At 33.7% G+C, this 26941-nt stretch overlaps 1 protein-coding gene across 17 annotated transcripts in view; it reads left to right on the plus strand.

The window, feature by feature from the left end:
* LOC106078008 (androglobin-like) overlaps positions 1–26941 on the plus strand; it is an 87882-nt gene that overhangs the window by 5274 nt on the left and 55667 nt on the right. For 4 of the 17 annotated variants that reach the window (XM_056032912.1, XM_056032916.1, XM_056032906.1 and 1 more), the window contains exons 1-4: positions 11738–11950; positions 20898–21000; positions 26336–26380; positions 26669–26770. In XM_056032912.1, the coding sequence (XP_055888887.1) occupies positions 11775–11950; positions 20898–21000; positions 26336–26380; positions 26669–26770 (426 nt within the window). In that variant the 5' untranslated portion in view covers positions 11738–11774. Of the gene's footprint in view, positions 1–2382; positions 2535–11734; positions 11951–18874; positions 19083–20897; positions 21001–26335; positions 26381–26668; positions 26771–26941 lie in introns of those variants that run through there. The other 13 variants (XM_056032915.1, XM_056032914.1, XM_056032911.1 and 10 more) reach the window with 9 other exon arrangements.

Below are 26941 nucleotides of genomic sequence, written 5' to 3' on the forward strand. Positions count from 1 at the left end.
ACGCTCCCCAGTCCTCACCCCTAAGACAATTTTCTGGTCCTCAAATATAGGCCTATAAGACCCCTTTACTGACTCTTTCATCTTTCATTTCAACGGCCCGCACCCACCCCCCTTCCCTAAAGAGTATGTACAACACTTCTTAGGCCCATCAGTTGTAGCCTTCTCGTCCGCATGCATCATAACGCTCCCCTCCCCTTCCACTCACCCGAACACACACTACACTCAATTTTTTTTAACGAAACGCCTTTTATCCCCAGCAACGCACTTTTTTGCCCTTGTTTCTTCCAATGGAGTGGCTGACCTTACATAGACACAAACCAAACACTTCTTAGGTCCTTGCATTTTTTAAAAGAAACTACCAATTTCTCTCCCCCTTTCTCAATTTAGAATAGATCTGTTACGATTCTCTCATAATCAGGCCTTCTGTAAGCACTGCTAAACACACACAATACATCAAGAACTTGACAACAAGGCTCCAAATAATCTGGTACTTTAATAAGGGTCAAATAAAACAGCCAATATGACACAATTGGCAACACAATCAACTACTACAACGTTAGACTGTTTATCACCGTACTAAACTCTACTGTCTCTTCCTGGACTCGTACGTTTCACTGGAGGACTGCACCAGGACCGACTTCATGGCTGACTAACAGTCCCGGTCTCAACGCTCTCCTGTCTTGTACTGCCGCTTTCTTACACACTGTGTCTCTGGTCTGCGCAGGCCTATGATCAGATGACCATAACACTCGTCATATTTGCGTGCAACGTTCATACCAAATACTGTCCTTTGTCTATCGACAGCCCTTGACCTGTGTGATTGGCCCGAGTCGTGTGTGTCAGCAGGCCGCAAACACATTAACTGATTATATATAACCCTTTTGTTGCGCCGCCAATAGGGTTATAACAATATGATCATGATGTAATGTATCCCTGTATCATATAAGATTATTAAGATAAGAAGATAATGAGTAGCAACATAATAGGACCTATATTTCGAGCTACATACGCTTTTTTTTTTTTTTTTTTTTGCAGAACCATATATAGGTCTATGGCAGAACGTATCAAGATCTCAGATGTAGATCTAAATGAATTGGCGACTTTCGTAATTTTTGTGTCCAATAAACCTTAGTAATGTTTGTGTAAGTGCTTATTAGTGCTTCCTTGAATTCTACTGCTGCGACCGGTGATTAGCCAATTTTTATATAATTTAATTTTTTTTTCTAACAATTTTCATATGATTTACGTAAAAGACTTTAAAAAAAAAATGGGCAAACACAAGACAAAATAAAAGAAACAAAAAGGAAAGTTAGAATTTTTATACGAGTCGCCTGTCTGGTAGCCTGATAAAGCACGCGCCACAACTGTTTTGTTGACCGAGCTCCTTCATTTCCTTCCGTCTATTTAATATCTTATCTTATATAATGCAGACGTTACTTGAAAAAAGAAGATGATTACGTCCTACGCGTCATGCATTTAGTCATGCATATTAACCAATGACTTAAATTCTGCCAAGTCACTGGTTTTCCTGGCTAGCTAAGGCAACCCGTTCCATGCTCTAATAGCGCTAGGGAAGAAGGAGTATTTGTACAACTTTGCCCTAGCATATGGGACGAGGAATGTGCCTTTATCTTTGTGTCTTTCAGAGTATTTTATTAATAGGTCTACTATTCCCAAGATCTCACATGACGTTACCCCCCCCCCTTTTTTTTTTAATGTGTCATTTTTCTTCTACTTTGTCACTCATTAGCTGCCTGGTCGTGAAGCGCGGTGGACGATTTTGAATTTCGAGATCTTTAGGGCACCTCTGAGTCTACCCAGCTATAATGGCTACCTGATAGTAGTAGGGTAAAAGTAAACACGGTTGGTCGTAATGTTGGCCGCATGACACGCTGGGCCACAGAAACAACATAAGCCTGGTCGTGTGGTATGCGCTCTGGACGGTCGTTCAGGTGTCTCCTAGGTTCCGGGCTCGATCCCTGCCCGCTGCCGACCCCTGTCGTCCATCGGGAGGTTTGGTCTAGAATGTGAAAGAACATTCGAAACACTTTTTTTTTTTTACTTTTGATTAGGCCTTACATTTAACATTGACGTTTTTGCGGCTTTTCACCAATAGGTGTACATTTCAATATATGAAGCTCATTCCAAAAGGATCGTAGATGCCAAGACTGCTTGTGCGATTCGTACGTTTGATTTATTAAGTCTTCTTTCGCAATGTACGTCAAGAATTACACAGATTGCATTAATTCCAGTCTATATAGATCTAAAGTTCAGTTTACATAATGATTTTATGCAAATAAGTACAACGTTGGAAAACAATTTTTTTTTGTTCTGGCCATCAAATCATCCAAAACACCGTCACTGTGTTTACAAATAAGTTTACTATGGCTATTACAGCTGGCTGCGTTGGTTTTAAACTGAGCCGCTAAGTTTGTTTTTCTTTCTTGCGTTCATCTAAGCATGAGGGAAAGCAACTTGAGTGAAGATCAGATTATAGCCGAGGTCAAATTTTCCAAAACGAGTGCCTTTGATAAGTACGTAGTTTGTTTTTAAAAATTTCATATAATAAATTATTAGATCAAGACTATTAACTTAATTAATCGATGACCTTATAACACGATATGCCTTTAAATATAACATCAGATAACTCACACAAAAAAATTGTAATTTACATCCTGACTGTAACATTTGGATTGTAGAAGGGAAACAAGGGATATTTATCTATCATTTTATAGTCCTTTTAAAAGGATTGTCTGTCAAATATGTTCCTTTTTTTTATTATTACTATGCTGCCAAACGTTTACTCTCTGCGCATAGAAATTATTCTTTCCATTAAAATGATTATTAAAATGAGTAGGCCTACGACTTGATTTTGCAATATGCTACTATCATGATATACTTTGATAATGTGTGCATCCTTCTCGTTTAGTTACAGTTAATTATTTAGCTACGTCTCTTTTCCTTGAAAGAGCTTACGAAGATTGCTTAAAAAAAAACGGGGTGGGCAGTGGGGCTTTACTGAATTTCCGAATATGGGTCATCAAGATTTGCGGGGTCAGATGTGGGGCATAAAAATAGACAATGGGAACAGCATATAATTATTTCAAGAATAAACTAGGAATATAAGGTTTGCACAGAGCATGCATAGGCCTTAGTGGAATGTCCCCTTCCCCCACCCCCTTTAACTTGATTGATAAAACGTTCAATTGTCTGTCTTGGCAAGGCACAGACTACTGGCGTAGCAAAGTACCCGTTGACCCTGGTTCAGGGATAGGAATATGCTCTCCCCTTCAAGAAATTTGGAAGTTGAATGTAACAGAAATAAATCAAGCTATTCGGTATAAATCAGTAGGCCTACATTTACAAAAAAAGACACACCAACGCATGTACCACCTTGAAAGTATTGTCATTAGTCTTATTTCATTTAGAGCTTCAAGCAAGTAATAGTGTCACAAAACTCAATCCGTGTATGTCTACTGAAAGTAATTAACGTCTATCTTTCGATGGTCACTGCTTCCCTTTTTAGTCATCGGCCCGGGCACAATGAACCCATGGTTGCTACGCCACTGATTCAGACCCCAAACTACTGTTTATAAGGCTTTACTTCGAGCCCGAAGATTAAGGAGGTGTGCAGTATTTCAAGTTGTAAAAACATTTCCTTGCGCAGGCCAATACCACTCTTTACACTAAATGTCATTCACATTGACACAGAATTCCAGGCCTTGAAGGGCTTGCCTTTGTCATCAAGGCGTCTAACTGCCTTTATTCTCCACGTTTCTAGAGAGGATCTAGATTTATAAGTTGTGGTAGGAATTGGACAGATATATTCTACTTATCTTCTTCTCTCTTCTTCTTGAATTTTAGTTGTAAGCATTTTCTTCTATTTGTTGATACCCCACTCTATATCATTTCCTTATGACAGTCACATGTTAATTCCAAACGCGTTAACGACTTGTCACTCCCTTTCTTTTACCACCTTTGCTTTTGTATCATATTTACAGTTAAGCTTGGCAGTTTGTCTTTTATTGCCCGTTGTATGAGTCTGGGTTAAAACATTCTTCAAGTTTATTGCATGTGTGTCTGGGTTTCTGGTTCTCAGTTTATTCTGAAAAAAAAGTTAACAAAGCTGTCAAATTGACAAGCGAGTACCATTCTTTGCTTGAAACAAAAACTAACGCCGATTGTCGATACAATACAAAATTGCTTGGTTCTTTCTAAAATAGTTCTCTAAAATATTTGATAGCTTTTTATGCATTTGTATAGCCTACAGTTTATTTTTATGCATTTGTATAGCCTACAGTTTTTTTTTAAGCATTTGTATAGCCTACAGTTTTTTTTTATGCATTTGTATAGCCTACAGTTTTTTTTAAGCATTTGTATAGCCTACAGTTTTTTTTTTTATGCATTTGTATAGCGTACAGTTTTTTTTATGCATTTGTATAGCCTACAGTTTTTTTTTAAGCATTTGTATAGCCTACAGTTTTTTTTAAGCATTTGTATAGCCTACAGTTTTTTTTATGCATTTGTATAGCCTACAGTTTTTTTTTATGCATTTGTATAGCGTACAGTTTTTTTTATGCATTTGTATAGCCTACAGTTTTTTTTTAAGCATTTGTATAGCCTACAGTTTTTTTTAAGCATTTGTATAGCCTACAGTTTTTTTTTTATGCATTTGTATAGCCTACAGTTTTTTTTTATGCATTTGTATAGCCTACAGTTTTTTTTTAAGCATTTGTATAGCCTACAGTTTTTTTTAAGCATTTGTATAGCGTACAGTTTTTTTATGCATTTGTATAGCCTACAGTTTTTTTATGCATTTGTATAGCCTACAGTTTTTTTATGCATTTGTATAGCGTACAGTTTTTTTTTATGCATTTGTATAGCGTACAGTTTTTTTATGCATTTGTATAGCCTACAGTTTTTTTATGCATTTGTATAGCGTACAGTTTTTTTATGCATTTGTATAGCCTACAGTTTTTTTATGCATTTGTATAGCGTACAGTTTTTTTATGCATTTGTATAGCCTACAGTTTTTTTATGCATTTGTATAGCGTACAGTTTTTTTATGCATTTGTATAGCCTACAGTTTTTTTATGCATTTGTATAGCGTACAGTTTTTTTATGCATTTGTATAGCCTACTTAGGCCTATATTTTAAATTGAAAATTAACAAAAGCAAGTATGTATATTTTTTGCGGCATTATTGAAAATTGTCTTTAGTGATCAAACACCATTGGAAGCTATAGAAGACATGACTTCATTTAATTAAATTTAATCTGTTATCTCAATAACTATAACTCTGATTCAATAAATATAGAGCTCTAAAAGAGTTACAGCGTAATGATTGATAACAAATTAGCTTTTTTTCTTTGTTAATAATTTCTAAATATATAAATACCTCACTTTCATCTGTCCCTTAGTCTTTTGGACTGTAGGGGGCACCTCGTAAATGATTTGTGGACCATCTCTCTTCATTCTTCTACGTCTTTTCCAAGGATTAGAGTCTCTTTCATTGACAGGCTTTTCCATTCCTTGTCTTCCCTTCGCTTCATTTGTCCGCTTCTCCTTCTTTTTCCTGATACTGTTCTCCGTAGAAAAGTCAGCGTACCCAGTGGATATTGTATATGGCCGTACAATTTATATATATTTTTTGACAACGTTTAGAAGATCAGTGTGGGGCCCGATCGCTATTGTGATCCTGTTTTGAATGTCCTCATTTGTGAAGCGGTCTCATGTTGGTGATTAATATCCATTAGGTAAGGATTGCAATTAAGTAATATAGGCCGGGCACTAGGCTTATTCATTGCGTCAACATTTCTATAATCGTTGTAGAAAATGTTGGTGACACTGTATAGAGTTGTCGTCTATTTAATTTATATTTCAATGTACTTGAAACAGATGACCTTTACATCATCTGCCCTATAGATCGCTAGTTCTAAAAAGTGTGCTTTACTTTTCTTTTAAAACAAGAAAACAAATAGGCTATAAATGATTTATCTACTTATATGTAGTTTAATATTTAAATAAAAATGAAGATTTAAAAATATAAACGGATATTCAAGTTTCCTCTTTATGTTATAGACTTAGGACATTACCTGGACTCCTTTAGAGTACTAAAGAATATAAAAAAAATCGATTATGGCTGTGACAAGATGATGGGCCTTGAGAGGTTTCTGTGATCAGTGCTGTTTATTATTGAAGTCGTATCGACATCGATCCCTATTGAACGGCTAGCCGAAGCCGGAAATATATTTGCTGAAAGCCTTGGAGGGTTGGTCTAGTACTTAACGATAACTATGTATATGTATTCCTTCGCCCGTTAAGTACGTAACGACACTATAACTTTGTAGACCTATATTTATTCTCCCCCCCCCCATGAGTGAAATGATGTAATTAATCAATAACCTAATAGCCTATACAGTATAACGTTGACTCAACTTGTATGCTTGTTTTCATTGTATTCGTGTCTATAATTACTGTACACTCTGTGTTTCGTCGTGCTTATATTGTAAGGGGGGGGGGGGGAGTAATTGTCTCGCGAACAAAAGAAAGTTAAGTTAAATTGTGTAACAGCAACTACAACTTTACTCTCATGAGAAAATCGTTATGTTTTATTAATAAAGCATTGTCTGCAGATTTGAAACAAGCAATAGAAAAAAAAATATTTTTTTCTTTAAAAAAAAAACAACAACAAAGAACCGAAAATTACTGCCATTTATCTGAAAAGGGCAGGCTTTAGCTCCCTTTCTGCTATATAAAATAAACATAATTAATTAATACTAATTGATTAACTAACTAGTTATTTTTTTTTTGGATTGATTCGTGTATTGTCTTCGGCTATGAATAATTATTCAAAATAGCAACTTGATCAGAGAATGGGAAGTGGGAGAAAAAACGTGACGAAACGTAATAAGGGGATATAATCCATATATACATCCACATCTCTCATTATTTCGATATCAAACAAAATAATTAATCACCAATAATTAATTAACTAATTGGATAATTAGTGTTTTTTTTTTATAGATTCATTTCTTGTCTGATACAATGAATATTTGTCCAAAGTTTCAACTTGATCTGAGAATGGGAAATGAAGAGAAAAACATGTTCAAACTTTTTACTAGACAGACAGACAAAGTGAGTTGATAAAAGCTTTGTAAAATGTGCCATTATTGCACGTGGTAAATCGGAATATAATTACAAATAGAGCTTTTTTTTTCTGAAGGGGTCAATTTTTCTCTTTTCGCAGTCTTCCGCCGTCTTCGGAGGTAGGAGCCATGCTGCAACACACAATTGGGCTAGTAGGAGACGTCTCATTGGGCTAAGAGTAGATTTTTTTGTGTGTGAATAACCAGGTTAATAGGTTTCATTGTGCATGTGCATTTCTAGATGACCAGATTTTTCCCGGAAGACATTGAAAATAAATTGTTCATCGCTGGGTAGATGTTTTAATATTTTCAAAATTTAAACAAATATTTATTCCACACTAAGCCTCTTATCAAAGTGTTTAAATAGACACATTATTTTAGAGACAGGACTACTACTCCCAAAACATCAGTAATAAAATAAAGTTCCCCTTTCAGATGTTAAGGTCATCTGTTTCTTCGGCCAATGGTTAATGAACAGGGTGTTATGTGGCCAGCACAACGACCAACCGCCTTTACTTTCCCCAACTAAATCCGGTACCCATTAGGGCCATCATCGAGATTCGAACCCCAGGTTCGGAAGCCAAGCGCTTAAACACTCATCCACCGCGCCCCAAAACATCAGTGAGAGTAACAATTCTCCTCGGAATACTATTTTAATTGTAGCATATCATTTACAATTATGACTGGCTATTCTTTTAACCGGAGCTTACAGTAATAATCTACCACATACAAAATAGTCATTATGAAAATCCAAACTTTAAAAAAATATTTTTGACGCGAATGTTTGTCTATGCCAGGCGAGATGTCAGTAAAAAATAATTTTCCGTCTCAAAAATAATAATATCGAACAAAACAAAAATTTTATAATTTGAGTTCTTAGAGCTGAATATATTAAACGACTTTATAGAACAGATCAATGGATCTGACATGTTATGTAATACCTCATCTTCAATCCTCTATTGGCAGCAAGGGAGCTGTCATTTCTAGCCTTACTGCTCGATCACCCTGCGTCTAATAATAAGGATAAAAGTTTATTTTTTTTCGTGTGCCTTGCTGTCATAGAGGATTTCCTTTTTAACTTAATTTTATATAAGAATAGTTTAGCTACACGCTCTATTCACTGTGCTCTTAACAATTTGTGCTTTTTTTTAGTTTTAATTAAATCTATATTCAAATTATAGCTTTTATATTGCACTACTTTCATGCTTATAGCATGTTCAGAGCACTATGGTTCAATCTCATTTGTGGACCAGTGAAGTCGGGGATGGGGGAGGGGTATTTAGGGGGAGGGTTTTACGTGCTGCCTTTTAGGCGTTCAGTAAACACAACTCTGCTGGAGTCGGTTGTCGAACCTCGAGGCCCCCTTCATGGGTAGCCAAGCCAAGTTCAAGCGTGCTTAACCTCTCGACCAAATCTTTCCCTTATAACTTTCCACATATTTGCATAAAGAAGACATTGCTTAAAAGAGAAGAGTGTCATCAAGAGAAGCAAGTTAAAAAATCAACTCATGAAAGGCAGTGAACCAAGTGTAGCTATATACCGGTTAATACTGCAGGTTGACGTAGTTCAATGTTCAGATTTTAATGTTTTGTTATTCTAACTCTAGCAAAAACTTGAATCTGCTTCTTGGAAGTGACAAGAAGAAATTGGGTAACGGCAGATGATTTTTTTTAACCAAAGTAAAGTAAGAAGCCCCATTAAAGAAAACTAACTATTTACCACAGTTTATGCATATCATCATATCTTCTAGTTAATTTGTAATTCTCTCCATTCGTTTAAATATTTTTTTCCTTCATAAATTTGTAGTGAAAATATTTTAGATCCCATCATACGTTGGGGAGGTTTGATCTCCTAAAATAAGTAAGTTGAAAATAATATTATATGATATAATTGGCATATTGAGACTTTAAGGTGCAAACAATACTTTGCATGTACAGAAAAATTGAATCTCTATCTATCTCAACCTTCAAACTATTTTCTCAAGGCGTGACCATTTTTTTCAAAGACCTGATCTCAATAAATGGATAAGAGATAGGGAAAAGATAGATTAATGCTTTATTATTGGTACGCACAGATTTATTTTACAAAGTATTTAAATAAAAATTGCAAGATTTCACGTCTTTCTTAGTTCGTCTCGAAAATTAAGGTACTTTGCACATGCATAGAAAGTTGTTATTACAAAGCTTATATTAACTCACACTGTCTGTCTGGTAAGAAGTGTGTACACCTTATTTCTCCCACACCCATTCTCGGATCAAGCTGAAACTTCGTACAATTATTCATTGAAATAGACAAGACATGAATCAATAAAAAAATAGTTACGAATTAGACAACTGGTAATTCATTATTTTGTTTAATAGCAACAAGAAAAACCAATACTTCAGTATTCACTGATATGGCTAAATTTTTTGGGTTTAGTCCCCTTTAATAATTGTTAACGCTGTTTCTCCCTCACTCTTTCCCCGATCAAGTTGATACTTAAACAATTATTTATTGTACCTAACAAAACATGAATCAATAAACAAAAATACTTAGTCAATTATAGGTCATTAATTATTCTGTTTGATATCGAATAAGGGAAATAACTTGTACATTACTGTAAATATAGTTTCATATAAGCATTTTTTAAAAACTATTTTTTTTAAATATATTTTGCTCGTTTTAAGCACTAGTTTCTCGACAATGATGAGTTACTAGACATCGTCATCTGGTATCGAATCAATTTCAAGCACAAACAATTCTATAGGCGACTACTCCTATTCTCTCTTTTCTTCCAGCATGTGTCGCGTTCGCCCAGATACATTTCAATCGCTTGGCCATTGTCTCGGCTTGTTTCCGCCGTTTCATTGCCTGGACACTTGTCTAGCAACGAGACAATAGTATTCATGCTCTCTTTTGTTTTTTCATATTAAAGTGTTGAAATAGTGTGAGCGTGTGTGTTAAATTTGTTTTCTGACTTGATTAGGTTTTAATGTTCTGTAAAGAATAATTAAACAGTTTACAATTGGTTTATTACAGGCTCACTCTAGAGGCATATATATATAGTACAGCCTCTTGAGTTGCTAAAACGCCGTTATAGGCCTTTATCACTGTTTTCTTAATTTGGATTACCAGAGATCTATTATTTTCACTAGTTTATCGATTTGGCTTGACTTATTTCCGCAATGTTTATCAAACGTATCATCGTATTTTAAATGAAACAATTTTATTTGGACATTCACATCACTATAAACCGTAGGCTCTACTATAGCTTATATCTACTATAACTTATGCCCATGCATTGTACCTGATAAACCAATCAATTACTGGTTGCTACTCGTCGGGGACAAAGTGATATAATATGTGAGCCATTTAAGTGTTTTTCCGATTCATTCTGCCAAACCTAGTCACTCGGCTGGAAAGAATCATTTTTGAGAAGTTTTTAAAGACTGAAAGTAATCAAAGTTATTAACATTCAAGACCATTTCATCGAAGCCTTATCTTGACAAAGGAAGCGCGGTGGCCGAGTGGTAAAGCATTTAGCTTTCAAACCGAAGGGTCCCGCGTTCGAATCCTGGTGAAGACTTGGAATTTTTAATTTCGGGATGAATAGGGCGCATCTGAGTCCAGCCATTTCTGATCTCTAGTTGGATAAAAGTAAAGGAGGTTGGTCTTGTGCTGGCCACATGATACCCTCATTAACCGTGGGCCACAGAAACAGATGACAATTGCATCATCTGCCCCATTGATCGCAAGGGAAACTAACTTTATTTATCTTGACAAGCCATAATTGTCATAATTTGATAGGCTTTCTCCACCAAGTAGGCCTAACAGCGTCACATCTATAGATGTAGACAAGTATTGATACTTCTTTATTTGCTTTCATATTATGAATAAGGATAAAGATACATAGGCCTTCAGCATTTCAACTCTGTGAAATCGTTGTTATTGCCTTAATGCAGTCGAGTTTGCCGCCATTCCAAACTGAAAGCATACTGTTCTTATTGGCATATCTATCAATTATCTTAGAAGAATTATTATGTTTGGTTCCTTTGTTTTTTCTAGCAAATTGCCTATATCACTTTGTCCCCACCGAGTGGCAACCAGTAATTGATTAGTTTATCAGGTACAATGCATAGACATAAGCTATATTCTGTGTGTGTGCGTGTGTGTATTATAGAGTGCGTGAGAGTGCCTACGTACCTCCTGACCTCCAAAATAATACATTTCGCCTTGGCACTTTTACTATAAAAATAAATATAATTCGTTAAGGATTTCTTTACTTCTCCTAGTCCTGTTGGTTTTGTTTCATAGATGTTCTATAGGTAACACTAGCTGATACCCGTTCTTCACAACGGTGGAAATTGGTAAGCTATATAACACATACAGTTTGTTATTGTATCAGTGCAGATACACAAAGAAGAGAAATTGACAAATTCAGTGTTTGTTTGTTAATCAGTTGAGTTTATATCGTCGTTTTATTATCATGCTGCATAAAAAGATATTGAGATGACTTTATGGAACTTGAGTTTATTCTGAGGCATTCGCGAAGTGGATTGACGTTATCCTGCAGGGCCCGACAGTTTCAAATCTCTAAAGGACGCCTGTACATGTACTTAAACAAGACAGGACTAAAATATCAATTAGGATGAAACGTTTGGTATCGAGGAAGGGGAGCGGTGATGAAATATCGTCCGCCTCCCATCTAAATGTTCGTCGTTCTTCTGTTCCGAACCGCCGCCTTTCTATTGCTGAATGTGTACAGTTAGACGGTATGCAATCTCCAGGGCTGAGTCTTCTGATAGGCAAGAGAGACAGTCTCATGTGAGTTGTATATAGACTTTTAACAATTTGGAAAAAAATATATTGTATATAGACTTTTAACAATTTGGAAAAATATATTGTATATTGACTTTTAACAATTTGGAAAAATAAATCTTAGTAAGGATAGCCATTATCTTGTAAATTTTTGGACTTTTACATTCCCTAAGAAATTTGTTATAACCTCATGTAATTTCTGCCATCTATCAAATTACTTTGAAACGTAACAAAGTCAACATATTGAGATTTCATAAAAGTACACTTAACCTTTCTTAGTTAAAATTCGTGGCTCGTCGGAAACAAACAATACTTTGTGTAGCGGCACCGTTCTAAAGCATTTTATATAAGACTTAATTTGTAACTTCTTTGTAACATGTTTGTAAACCTAATGTATAAGGTTTTAAGTGTTACGTGTTTGGAACAATGTTATTCTCTTCCTTCGTGGTCAAAGTAGAACAGAATGTCATTTTTTGTTCGGAACGCAAGATTGCCTGATTCTCTTTGCTTTAAAAAGCCTAAAACATTCAAAGCATGGGTGGGTTGGTATGGAGTATGCGTGTGTGTTTCTATGGTGACAGTGCGTGCTACATTTATATGTGTATTTATGTTTATGTATGTTGTCTAGGACTAAAAAATAACTTTTATAAAAGCATAATGAGACGCTCAAGACTTAATTTGTGTAAAGATCTGTCAGGCAAATGAAGCTGCTGACTTGCAGCTAAAGGTACTCGAGAAATATACATGTGATGCATCGCCATCTCAGGATGAGCGCTAAAATATTCGACAACAAAATGTTGCTATTGAGTGAGGGTCTTAATGGTGTGATTGGTGCAGCTGATGATATTACAGTTTATGGTTCTGGAGACACATGGGAAACAGATTCCTATGACCATGGCAAGTACGACATTACAGCATTATTTGAGAGCTGTCGTTCTTTTGAAATTAAACTGACCAAAGAAAAAGCTGAGAGTAAAATGAAATAAATTACATTCTTGGGATATCTAATTACAAGTGATGGTTTAAAGATTGATCATGAAAAAGTAAAGGCTGTTAAAGAAATGAACAAACCAAAAAGCGTCGAGGAAGTTCGACGCTTTTGTGTGTTTATTAACTATCTTGCTAAATTTCTACCCAGTCTATCAGACGCCATTGAAACCAGTTCGGCAGCTACTTTCATAAAGATACCGCTTGGTCCTGGTCTAAGAAACATGACAGTGTTTTCTGTACATTTGTAATTTATGGGTTTTCTGTTGTATGAGCTACGAATAATTTAATGATTAGTTTTATTTTTGTTTTAAAAGAGGAATGCGTTTTGTGCTCACTCATTTGTATGCATTTGTAAAACAAAATTTAATAAGCAGTGTTAAGTATTATGTACTACTAGTATTTCTGGCAGATGCCACTAGCTTTTTAGATATTTGTCCAAAGGGAAGAACTTACTCCAAAGGCCATGAGAGATTGACCATCCACCAACCTCCTTGTCGGTAGGTTAAAACCATCAGTTAGATAATTATTGAATCGCATCCATTAGGCCAGGCTGATAAAGAACCGTATCTTCAGAACTATCAATTCATTGAATACTTACGAATACAGGGGAACCTCGAGATACGAGCTGCTCAACACACGAGTAATTCGAGATACGAGCAGCGTCGAGAGCGAAACTTCTGTTCGTTTTACGAGCGACAATTGAGTTACGAGTCGAGCTTAATAGCTAAAACCTATCGATGATGATCGTGCGAAATCGGATCTTTCCGTTCTTACTCGGAATAGGAACCATAATTGCCAGCGCAGGAAAATGGGGAGTGTGGGTACACCATGATCTCGACCAATCGCACGTATCACAGGGGACACGACAATTCGTTCACTGACATTTCGTTCACCGACAAATCGTTCACGACTTTTCGTTCACGCGACTATTCGTTCACCAGACATTTCGTTCACCCGACAATTCGTTCACGCGACTATTCGCTCACGCGACTATTCGTTCACGCGACATATCGCTCACGGACTATTCGCTCACAGACAACTTGTTCACCGACAACTTGTTCACCGACAGTTGGTTCACGACAAATCGTTCACGCGACTAATTGTTCACTAACAATTCGTTCACAGACAAATTGTTCACAGACAAATCGTTCACTGGATATTTCCAAAAACAAAAAATTGCTAGAGATCGGGCCTAATCCGAAATTCTTTGTTAATTTTTTTGTTTGTTTGTTGTTAATATTTTGTTAATGAGGACAGTATGTGATAAAAAATTATACTTAAAAGAAAAAAGAGATCTTACAAGCAAGCTGAAACATTTAAATGGGACCTCACTTTTCTATAGGTAACATTTTTACTTTCAACATGTAGGCCTTCTTTTACACTCTTGTAGTCTTGTTCGACCTACCCATATTTGCTTATCTTCTTAAGGGCAGGTTAAACCCCCAAATTGAAATATCAACAAATCTGTCACTATTTAAGTGTCTATATGTTTGGATGGATCATTTAATAATGAAAAAAATATTTAAAAAAAAAAAAACCTTAAAAAAGTGAAATTTTTCACAAAAATAGGGTAAAATAGTCAAAAAACTAAAAAATATAGAGGAACACACATGTCAAGATATTTTAGTATCTATAAAATATTTTCAACTGAAATTTGCACAGTGTCTTCAGCATGTTATTCCAATCACATTGATCTACAATTATTACAATCAGAGATAAAACTTTTTTTTAATGAATTTTTTAGTGTGGGAACCATAAAACTGTCGAAACTTGTTGGGGTAGGGGTAAGTATTGAGACCATAACTTTAAAACTACTTAATAGATTGTAATTCTTGTAGCATGTTTTGATTCAATATGGACATAGAGCAAAACTTCCAAATTTCAAAGCTCTAGCTAGCATAGTTTTTGTGGAAAGTTGACAAAACCAACCAAAACATTTTGAAAAAGCAGATTTTGAGAAAATCAAGAAAAACCACAATATCTATGAATAATAAAAACAAAAACTTACAATTAAAAGCCTCCTGGTAAATATCCTTCATCCCTAGCATCCTCTGCATTTGAATGAATGTTTTTTTTACACCTGGATGTCATTTTTGATATATTTTTTGCATTTAAAGATGACAAAATTCTTTTCTTGTCCGCAGCGCGAAATGATGTTTCAGCATAGTATCCGAATTGTAATCCCAAAAGTGGAAATATCTGCCTTCGTCCAAGTTCCCCATCATTATATACAATTGTGGCATCATGAACAGCTATCTCAAGCCTTTTTCTTCCAACAAATTGGTTTTTGGGGCATCTTTTCCATATTAAATTATGGAACGACTCGTTAGCATTTTGCGTGCCACCATGTAAACACTTTTGCAACAGTGCATCTGATGTTAACTCTTCAAATATTGGTTTCATAGCATCAGTAATATATTTGGGGAGTTTATTTTTGTTTGCCACTGCTATGTTTTGTTCTTTTGGACACCAATGGCCACAATCACTGTGGTCTCCACACCTGTGTTTCCAAATTGCCCAAATTGCCTTTTTCATCTGTAGAAGGTTGTTGGTATTATTTCTAATGGCACCACCATAATGGCCCTGGATTCTTAGAATTGTTGCTTGAGTAAGTCTTTTTACTCCTCCCATCCCTTTGTAGTGTTTGCCATCTTCTTCAAAAACTTTTCCATTGTTAGAATTCTTTAGGTCCATAAGTCGACGTCCCATTCTTTTCTGTACATGACCGCAGCATTCCAACTTTTCAATCGTCTTACCGGGGTATATTGGAGGATCTACATCTGCAACAGTTTTATAGCTTTTTGAGTCACCATCTCCCAAATAGCCTGTATAGTTTAAGCCATGCATCTTCTGTGAACGTCGGAAAGTCTGTAGGATCCCTTGTGATTCCATCGCACCAGAAGAGCCTGTGTGATTAGCGTCACATTCAGCTGCGTGGTTTGCTTTCCAAGCTACAAACTGTTCAGGAGTAAGTTTCTTTTTGCTTTTTGCAACATTTATCACAATAGTTACTGCTGGTAAATGTGTCTATTACTTTAGGAGCACCTCCAGGATTAACAGAAAGTACAGTTGCAACTCCATTTTTTGACATGAAACCACGCCTCTGCCATGTTCCATCACACGACACAGTGACATCCGATGATGGCTGAGAAGCTTTGAATTCTTCCGCAGCTGCTTCTTTGCATTTTGTAGCAACTGTCTTAGCGGTCCAGATGTTTAATTAACATACCCATTTTATTGATATTTTATTAACAAAAACAAATCTTATATAATAAAGACGTTTCTTCAAAAAAAAAGAAGATGATTACGTCCTACGCGTCATGCATTCAGTCATGCATATTAACCAATTACTCAATTTCTGGTTTCTGGTTACTGGTTTTCTTGGCTAGCTCAGACACACTAGTATTTTTTCCACAATCCTGTCAGTGTTTTAACGAGACATAATTTAGATTTTTAACAATGGTACTAGATTTGGTACAATATATGGTTTCACTGTTCAACTCTGAACGTCACATACTAGATACAGATCTAAGGTAAATACTTATCAATTATGACATCTAAGAAAAAAAAAACTAATTACATTTACAACACTAGGAAATATTTTGGTTCCCTATCAAAAAGTTATAAATTTATCGCAATTTAATAGAACAAAATAAAATTGTTTCAATAAATTTGTTATTGAAGTCCAAGCAATCAAATTAGTCTACCAATGGGTGGTCACATATAGAAACAAGTTAACTAAAATAAAAATAAAATAAAACTTCTTTTAAACTTGATGGAAAGTACTATACTAGTGTCTAGTAGATATTTTCAATGTTAACAGATTGAACATGTGTATAGGCAATGTCCAATAAAGTTTTATGACTTCCAGAGGAGCCAGTCTGTCTAGCACTCACTAGCTGTTAACTAGAGTATCCAGATGAATGGGTAGATTCCCGGTAGATGAAAAAAAAGAGGGGGGTGTCAAGGTATATTAAAGGTGAAAGTAAAAATGTTACCAATAGTAAAGTGAGGGCCCGTTTAAATTTTTCAGCTAGCTTGTAAGATCTCTTATTTATTTATTTATTTTTATTTTAAGTATAATTTTTATCACATACTGTCCTCATTAACAAAATATTAACAACAACAACAACAACAACAACGAAATTAAATAAACTCGGATTTGACCTGATCTCTATAGAATTGTTTTTGCATTTGGAAATAATAGCTACAAAAGTTTTAATGTCAATATATTAAACACGCGACGAGAATATATAATATTAACAATATGTTACTATCCAGTGAACGATTTGTCTGTGAACAATTTGTCCGTGCCGTGAACGAATAGTCGCGTGAACGATTAGTCGCGTGAACGATTTGTCGTGAACCAACTGTCGGTGAACAAGTTGTCGGTGAACAAGTTGTCTGTGAGCGAATAGTCCGTGAGCGATATGTCGCGTGAACGAATAGTCGCGTGAGCGAATAGTCGCGTGAACGAATTGTCGGGTGAACGAAATGTCTGGTGAACGAATAGTCGCGTGAACGAAAAGTCGTGAACGATTTGTCGGTGAACGAAATGTCAGTGAACGAATTGTCGTGGAACCGTGTGAGTGTTGTAGCTAGCGAGTTTAGTGATTTGAATAGGAATTATTCTTGTACATCACGGGTCCCAAGACAATGAACGTAATGAATGAAAGTCCAATGATACAAAGAAGAGGAGGATATCCAACGACACGAAGCAGTGTTGTTTTGTTGATGCTGTTAATGAAGTGTTGTTTACGTAGCCCTTAGTTCTGTGCAGTCCTCCCTCCCCATTTCTCCCTCCTCCTCACCCGCACTCAGCCGCAGTCGTCAGCCACTCAGATAATATTCTGTACATTGACCATTGCTTTACAGACATTTGATTGATATCTTTTCTGCATTTTTCATTTCATTATTTATTTTAGTGTTCATGTATACTTGTGTCATGTACATTTATTAATTTATGACAAGTCTTTTTTATCATTTAGGTAACTTTATTTGGAACTTTATATAGGGTTAGAACCAATTAATCGGGTTTACTTTATTTTATATGGGAAAAATTCGTTTGAGATACGAGTAATTCGACTTACGAGCTCGGGTCTGGAACGAATTAAACTCGTATCTTGAGGTTCCACTGTATTGTTATTTATAATACCATCGACTCAGCCGGCCAAACAATACAGCCACGTCGGCAAGAGCTTCGCCCCTCATAGATCTCTTTTATATGGAGCTAGGTAGAATTGATAGTTTGTAGCTAATATCTTCTAATATTCGTGCTCAGAATATTGAAACCTGCCTTTTTATCTGCATTGCTTGTCAAAAAGATGACCCTTGGATGGGCCGCATATCTGCGTTTATGTGTTTTAATCAAACTCTCTTTTTTTATAATCTTGTTTTTAATCTTGTTCTTTTTTTTTTTTTCAAATAAAAAAAAGTTAGTTTGTATAGAAATGACAGCCTTGGGAACTATATGATTTCCCGATACGCGTATCACTGACGTATCACCGCCATAGAAATAAATAAATAAAAATCGAGAAAAGCCCAATACAACTGAGTTATTCTAATTAACATGCACAACTAGATTGGCACATCATCATCATCATCATCATCTTTCCTTTGAGTTCCTCATGGAACATATAGGGCCTCAGTAAAAACCACTCTACAAACAAATATGCATACACGTAAAACGTATTGAAGGTCTGTAATTTATAGAAAAACAGTGACACTAGGCTTAGTCATACGTCTTTATTTCGATTAAAAATTATATTTGTTATTATATTTTTAACAAATATTCAGGGCTTTCCTGGTTTACCGATTTCAACTCCGCCTTTTGAACCTAATAAACCTCTGTTTACATCTAAACAATGTGACCATCATTTGAAAGTTTTAAACGAAATTGTTATTGTACGTCATGTCGATTTGTTTATGTCAAGTTGCGCGTGCTTAGTAACCTATGACCTTTCATCCTTCTTGTATAGTAACCAAATATTTATTGAAACGAATTATTTAATGGAATATAGCTGTAAATATATTAAAATACTCATCAGTGTTGAGTCATCTCTCTACTCTAACAATAGTATTTTACAATGGCCGCAAAGACGGCTAGAAAAGGTGGAGGAGCTCGTGGCCCCTCTGCTACACCCCGAGAGTAAGTATCAAGCACCTGTTATCTATGGCGTCTTAGTTACAAGATGGCCGTGAGGATATAAAATAAATCTTACTATTATTATTATAAAATACCAGTTGTTAAACTTTTGATTAAGAAGTAATCCAGTTTCGATGCTTCTGTTATTTATAAATAAAATAAGAATAAGTTCAATTAGATTTAGATTATAGTCTATTGATCCAATTCTAGATCTATAGACCAGAGCTAGATCATACTACTAGATGTAGAATTGAATATTATTGACATTATTATAATATTTTAAATTTAATATTATATCATTATATAATAATTGTAGATTCTAATTCTAAGATTAGTAAGATCTTAGATTGTAGATCTACTCTCATCTTTAAATATTATAGCTAGCAGTCTAGCCTAAACCTAAATCTAGGAATATATATATATAGATTGTAGATTAGAATTGTTATTCCAGACTAAAGTATACGATGATAGATAATATATATTATCATATAGATCTATATTAATTTTAAAAAAATATTTTAATAATATATTATTGTGGCAATATGAATATACACTTAACAATTATTTATATAGGATGGCTGCTTGCTCTTGTGGTATGCACTCTGGACTGTTGATACAGTTTGAACCCTCCGTGCTGCCATTTGCCTGTCTTTCTGAAGACCGTTGTCTGAAAGGAACGATCAGAAACATATTATAACAAATATATATAACATCTTTATAATATAGACTTAAATTAAAATTAGAACCCATCAAAACTATAATCTTAAGAAACTGGTCACATGTTCCAGTAGGCCTACAATTGAGGCCTAGTTTAACTATTGCAAAAAAAGAAATCTTGAGAAAATAAAACTTTTTAGATTAAAAAAAAAATTTAATATATCTGTAGTTGACTATTCTTTCATGCCCTATAGTAAAAATGAAATAAACAATTACAAATATATTTCATGTAAATAGTAAAAATTAAAATATAACATTTATGCATAATGTTGAAAACTATTGAGAAAATATTACTAATTTGTCTAAATATAAGAATTCTTTCAGAGTGTTAAATTGCAATAATACCATATTCTATTCTAAAAAATTAAGTTCAAAATTAAATCTTGTGTTAAAATTTTAAGGGTATGAAATGTAGAATAAGGTGGTGGCTGGTATACAGAATGTGCTCTGGACTGTCATTCAGGGTTATCAATGCTCCTGAGTTCAAACCCTCTCTGCTGCCATCCCCTTTTGTAGGAAGTTTGGGTTAGGATGAACTTTAATATTTTTAAAACTGAAAGAACATCAGAAACATGTAAAACATTTTACAAACAAAATAATTTTAATATATAAATTTGAATCATTATAAAGAAAGACTCACAGCAAAAAAGTCAAAATGGCAAAAGCTGATATAAATTTTTAAAAAGTTTGACTAGCAAAAAGACCTATTTATTTTTTTGTTTGTGAAAACAATTCCGGTGTAAAGTCTAATATACCAAATTGCCAAACAAAGCAATTCAATCAGACATTTATGTTTTTGCTGTCCCAATTTAAAAGTGAATTGACTTTTTAATGACATAAACCAATAAATATAATGATCAGAAAATACAGTCTTGGAATAAATGCTAAGTAAATTTATCCATGGGCTTTAGAACTACAGGTTCGTAAATATGAATGGGAACATCACATCGTCTGAATTTTTACAAGATTTAAAATAAGCATATAATAATGAACTGACAATATCAACTTATTAGAGCTAAAGGATTTAATTAATAATGGTGAAATCTTTATAATAAAAAGGGGCCACTGAAAACAAAAGAAGTTTTCTTACATTTATTTCAGTGGAACAAGTTTAACAATCAATACGAATGTCGTGGACGCAAAGAAATCAAAGATTGTCGTTTGGCCAGAATGGAATGATGCTGATGTAAATGCAGAAAAATGGGTGTGTATTTCTGAATTTAAATAATCTTAATGAAATTGGAATAATAATTTACCTTGTTTTTTTTAAATTTCATATTAGATGTTTTAACAAGTAGAATAAAACGTAGTTGAAATGTTTTAACAGCCTGAAAACCATTTTTTTTTTATTCTTGAAATAAAAAAAAGTTTTAAAACAATTGCTATATTTAGTCTTATGAAACAACTTTGAAAAGTAACTTTCATGTCTATAATATGCACTCAAATATACATGTTACTATCTAGCTTTGTGTATATCATTGTTTGGCTGAATATATTGTAGAGACACCATTGTATAATGAGACACCATTGTATAATAAAACTAATAACAACATCATCTCATCAATGTAAATGGAGAGCTTTTATAAATTCACATTATCTTTAAGATTGGTTTAAATTTATAATCATCTTCGTTTGGTTCTTGAGGCTTCGACACATGATTGGCATTCAATCCAGTAACAGACTATACTTTGCTTGCTGGAATGTTAAGGCAACGATTCTGAAACTCTTTCTTTATTTCTTCTTTAAATTTTGTTTTTCACTATTTCTTTTCTTTGACATTCATTACATGGCAGAGATGTCTTTGTTGATGCAGGATAGGATATGCACCTGTATCAAATAAGTTGAGGGTAGGTATAAAGAAAGTCATACCACTAAGCTGTTGGTTTATATTTCTTAGGTTATATAAACTCACTAGTGATTGGGCAAGTTCTTAAATGCGAGATTTTACAGTGTTAAACAACAGTATTAAGCATGTTGCAATCTTATTTCATAGATACTGTTAATGATAACTATGACCAATCCTGACACCATCATAAGAAAATGATTTTATGCTAAAACAAATTCAAGATTTGTTGAAATTATAAAAGGAAATAAGTATTTTTTGTTGTTGGCCTCCTTCAGATGTAGAGTGATTATGGTTCATCTTGAACACTTTTTTCATGCGACTGTGAAGCCCTATTTTGGAGAGACACTCCTGTCCACATGTATCACAGGTTGTTAAGGTGGCTTTCGCTTTGGTGGTAGATGAGCCGGCCATTTTTAATATGGCATGCTTTTCTTTCAGAGCTAAGGCCCATGTTTTTTCATTGTCCATAGCTTTCTTGGTCACCGTCTCTCGCCATCTAGTGTGGTCTAGGGCTATCTCTGCCCAATGGTCAGTATCAATGTTTCCTGTTTTTAGGTCCCATTTTATTACATCCACATAACAGAGGTGGGGGCGACCAGTTTTTTTTTTTAGCCAGATGCGAGTTGCCTGTAAAGAATGATTTTTGGGATGCAATTGTCATCCATCCAGCGAACATGTCCGAGCCAGCACAGGTGGCATTTTCTGAGGACTGAAAATATGCTGGAAAGAGCCATTTGCCCAAGGATCTCAGTATTGCACACTCTTTCCATGTAATTTTCAAGATCCTTCGGAGACAGCGCAAGAAGAATGAGTTTAGTTTTCTCTCTTGCTTTGCCTAGGTAATCCATGGTTCACTATCATATAGTGCGTACTCAGAACACATGCCTTGTAGCCCTCCATAATTATGCATAAATAAAATCTAATACCACAAAAACTTGTGGGATCTTAGAGATGATAGTTTTCTTTGTTTTTTTTTAAATATGTGATATTACATTCACATTTTAGAATATTATTTTAGTCTACCTTTACTTGGTATTATTAATACTTGTAAAAATCTACATTTATTTATAATTTCTTTTGATAGAAAGATGGGGTAAGTCGTAGAACACTTTTGTTCTAAATTAAATTTTCTTTACATATAAAAAAAAAACAGCATGGATACAAGTTTTTTAAATCTTTTTTTTTTTCCCTTTATCTTAAAAAAATTTTAGTTTCTCTTTGTTAAAAAAAAAATATGTTTTAATGTTCAAAGACTTGAAAAGACAATTTAGATTTTATTTAATGTTGTGAATTTCTTTTATATTCTAAGTATGGCTTACTTACTGATAAATTTAATGTCATAGAGATGCTACTTTCTTGTATGTTACAACAGAATTACAATAATGATCTAAATAAAGGACACGTTTCACATTTTCAAAAAAAGAATTTATAACATTTAAAGTCAATGATTCCATGCATTACTTTCATGACTCTATTGTGTATGAAAAACAGAAATACATTGTTGCATTGTTTTCAGCTATTTTTGTACTCTGTTCATTTCGGATCTGAAAATAAATATTTTAATGAAATACTTTCTTAAAAATACAGTGGTTCCTAATTTCGATTTAAGCTGTCTTGGAATTCAGGAAAAACATGTTAGCAATGACACCCTAATTTTGATGACATCTATTTATACTTCAACAGTTTTGTTGTCTTTTTTTTTTTTACATGTTTCTGTTTTGTTTTTTATTTTTTGCTGACATCTCTTCTTGTTACTATATCATTAAGGCTTTCTTTGTAGGCTCCTAGTCGATAAAAGGGTTTTGGATTATTTAAATTCTATAGGATTTAGTTCCCATTGTTTTCATCTCTAGCTTTAGTGCAGGAAAATTTTAGCATTGCTCACTGTGTTGATTTCATTGCAGCTCAGATATTGTTTTGTGTTGGAAAAGTTACTATGACAATGGTCAATTTAGTAAAACAATGTATAATTATAAAATAAATGTAATCATCAATTTTATAGAGTTCTTTAATAATTTATCTGGTTATTTCTTAAGTTGAATAATTTTTTGATTGGATAGACAATCTTTTAGATGCCATAGGTACCTAAAGTCTCTCTTTCTCTCTATATATAAATTGTGTTGAACTATAATTCTTCTGTGCTTATGTTACACTGATATATTGTGAATATAGTTGTTCTGATTTTACAGCAAGAAATGTTGAGATGTGTCAGGAGGTCTTTTGCTAGATATGAGGCACAATAAACTCTTGAAACTTAAATTACTTCATGTCATGTTGTTTTCACTGCATTAATTCATCAATCTCTTAACCTCCTGCTTGCCTTATATCCTGATTATTTAGTATTGGTATTTGCTAATTTCATGGCTGTGCCATCAATTTGTATATAAGAACAGGATCAACCAAGCCGATTTTTTTAGCATCCAAACTTTAAGTGTTGCTAGGTCAGTCTATACTCAAATTGCATTTATATTAATATCTCTATTTTTTTATTGAACCTTTGTCACAACGATGAACCAAATCTATGTGAATATTAGGGTTTTATTTTTTTTCATTACTTTTAAATCAATTTTCCTCTCTTTGAAGTATTTGTTATTTTGTTATTTTCTTTTGCATTGTGATGCTTCTTAAATATTTGGGAATGATACCTCATGGTAGGCATCTTCATTCATTCTAATGCTGCTGCCTAAACATTTAGTACTAACTCTTATTAAACTTTATAAGCACATTTCTATGTTACTGTGATGGTCACACAACCTTCTCATTAAGGTAGTCCTTAAGGGACTGCAGGCACGACATGACCTAAATTGTGCCGATGTGCCTAAAATTAAAATCAAATCAAACCTTCTCATTAAGTATAATGGAATAGAAAGGTACTAATTGAAATTTATTTTAAATATTTATAATATCCCTTATTTGTGTTTCTGAAGTTTAAATTCTCATGTGATGGCTATCAAATTATATTTAATAACTATTCTGTCTTTCCAAGAATTCCCAATCAGCATACATCTATAATTCATGTGTTTTAACATGTTTGGTCCTATCATGATTTGTTTGAGCACTTTTTTTTTTATTTTTTAATTTAATATATAAAACACAAAGTAAGGCCTATGTACGTATGAATATATGTATGTATGTATATTCCGCGTAGAAATCAACACCGTTTGACCAATCTTGATAAAACTTGGCATAAATGTTCCTTGGGTCATGGCAGAGACTGTAGTGTATCTTAAACATCCTCCCACAACTGGAGGGGAGCCCTAAAAATAAAAGAAAATATCTACATTTATCTCTATTAAACAGTAAAATGTTTAGACAAAGCAGGCCTGCAGGCTGCAGATCATGTTCGGCTTGTACAATATATTTATAATAGGGTCCATAATGCACTAGGTACTTCTCTGCCCTGAATATTCTGAAATGAAAGACATAATTCTTAAAAAAAAATGTAATCTCTCTCTTTTCTCTCCCCCTCATTTAAAAAGACTTAGAATAATATATTTTAAACTTTCCTTTCAAACCTTCCATCTCTTCTTCCTCTCTGCACCCTCTCCCCTCTATACTACTTGGTTCAGTAAATTTAAAAAAAAAAAGATGTTTGGGATCCACTGGTCAATAAGGAGTTATTCAAATATCTAACTTAAATATAGTTTATTTTACTGCCTTTGAAACCCCCCCTCCCAAAAAAAAAAATTTAAAAGAATTACAATTTGAAAGTAGCACCTTTTTTTTTATCACAGAGGGTGTAGATCTATTTTTGCAATGGCTTTATTGTATACTTCATTGAAAACTTCCAACTTTCTTAATTGATTATATCTAAAACTTTTCAGACTAAATTCTTTTTTTTTATTTCTTCTGTTTTTCTTTCTAGATTGTGGTAAGTAATTTTGAGCAATAATCTCAAATTAAAATTGTGTTTCTTTTTTTTGTGTATTGAAAATAATACTAAAGATTAAATGAAAGTCCTATTTTAGTTTTTTAATTTTCCTGTAAATTTAAAAATGTAAAACTATTGCTACCTATTAACAATACCATTACTCAAGAAAAGCTTTGTGTTTCAGTAGAGTGCATGTTTAGTAATCTCTTCTTACATGCATGTATATTTTCTATTATTTGAAAAGATTTTCTGAAGAAGTAATCAAACATTGAATGACCTTTTTTTTTCTTTTATACATTTGATGCTTTGATTAGCATGATTTAAATTGACTCTTCCTTACCAGCAATCTCAAAACGAACCATGTTTGTTTCACTTATTGCTTTGTTTATCCTTCATTGTTGCTAAATTATTATTTATTCTTTCTCTTTTTTAAAAAAAAAAGCATTTGAAACTATTCGCATACTTCAACTATATTTATATTTTCATTTAACAATATTTCAGATCATTTTTTAAACTTATTGGTTGCCATTTTACTTAACGTAATATCACTTTTATTGATGGTGGCATTATTCAGTTAACAGTATAGTTTTGTCTTTTTGAAGCTGACCAATTTTGGGGGATTTTGAATATTAAGTGTTTACCAAAGACAATTATTTATGAAGGTGTAATCATTTGTTAAGAGAATAGTGAGGATTTGGGTTTTATAGTAACACATTATATAATAGTGAGAATAGAGCTAGATAATTAATGCCAAATGTATGTCTCTCTTTACCTCCCTTTAGTTTCTTAACAGAGTTATTTAACTTATATTTACTTTTACAGGAAGCTACAAAAAGAGATGATAAAAAAGGCAAATCTCCTGTTGTTGTAAGTCTAGGATAAATTATAAGACCTAAAAAATAAATTATTTATTCTTTTTACTGGCATTTCATTTCTCTTATGCATATGGGAAGAAAGAAGCCTAATCATAAATTGATAAATACAATTGCCATATTTAAAAACCATACAAACTTTTTTTATATAGGATAGGTTTTTATCTATCTATAACCAAGATTCAGATTTTAGAGGCTTAATTTTTTTTTTTTTTTTACTAAAAGCCTCAAATTTTTAAAGAATATCTAAATTTAATAAACTGTCCACTTAAAAATTTTCAAGCAGTTTTCTACATTATATGAGGATCCAGATGGCAGACTTGAAATGCCCCCCTCAGTTAAAGTGGATCATTGGAAACGTCCTGCTGATTTCATTACAGACAGAGTAAATTTTTTGTTTTGTTTTTGTAATCAACTCTTTCTATGATATAAATCAGTGTTTCCCAAACTTTTTCCTTAGCAGAACACTTTGCACATTCTGAGTATTTTGCTTATATTTTCTATAGAGATTAATTCACATGGTGGTCTAGTAGTTAATTATTCCAGTAATTTGTGG

The sequence above is a fragment of the Biomphalaria glabrata genome, chromosome 6 (genome assembly GCF_947242115.1).
Source record: "Biomphalaria glabrata chromosome 6, xgBioGlab47.1, whole genome shotgun sequence".
NCBI classification, from domain to species: Eukaryota; Metazoa; Mollusca; class Gastropoda; family Planorbidae; genus Biomphalaria; species Biomphalaria glabrata.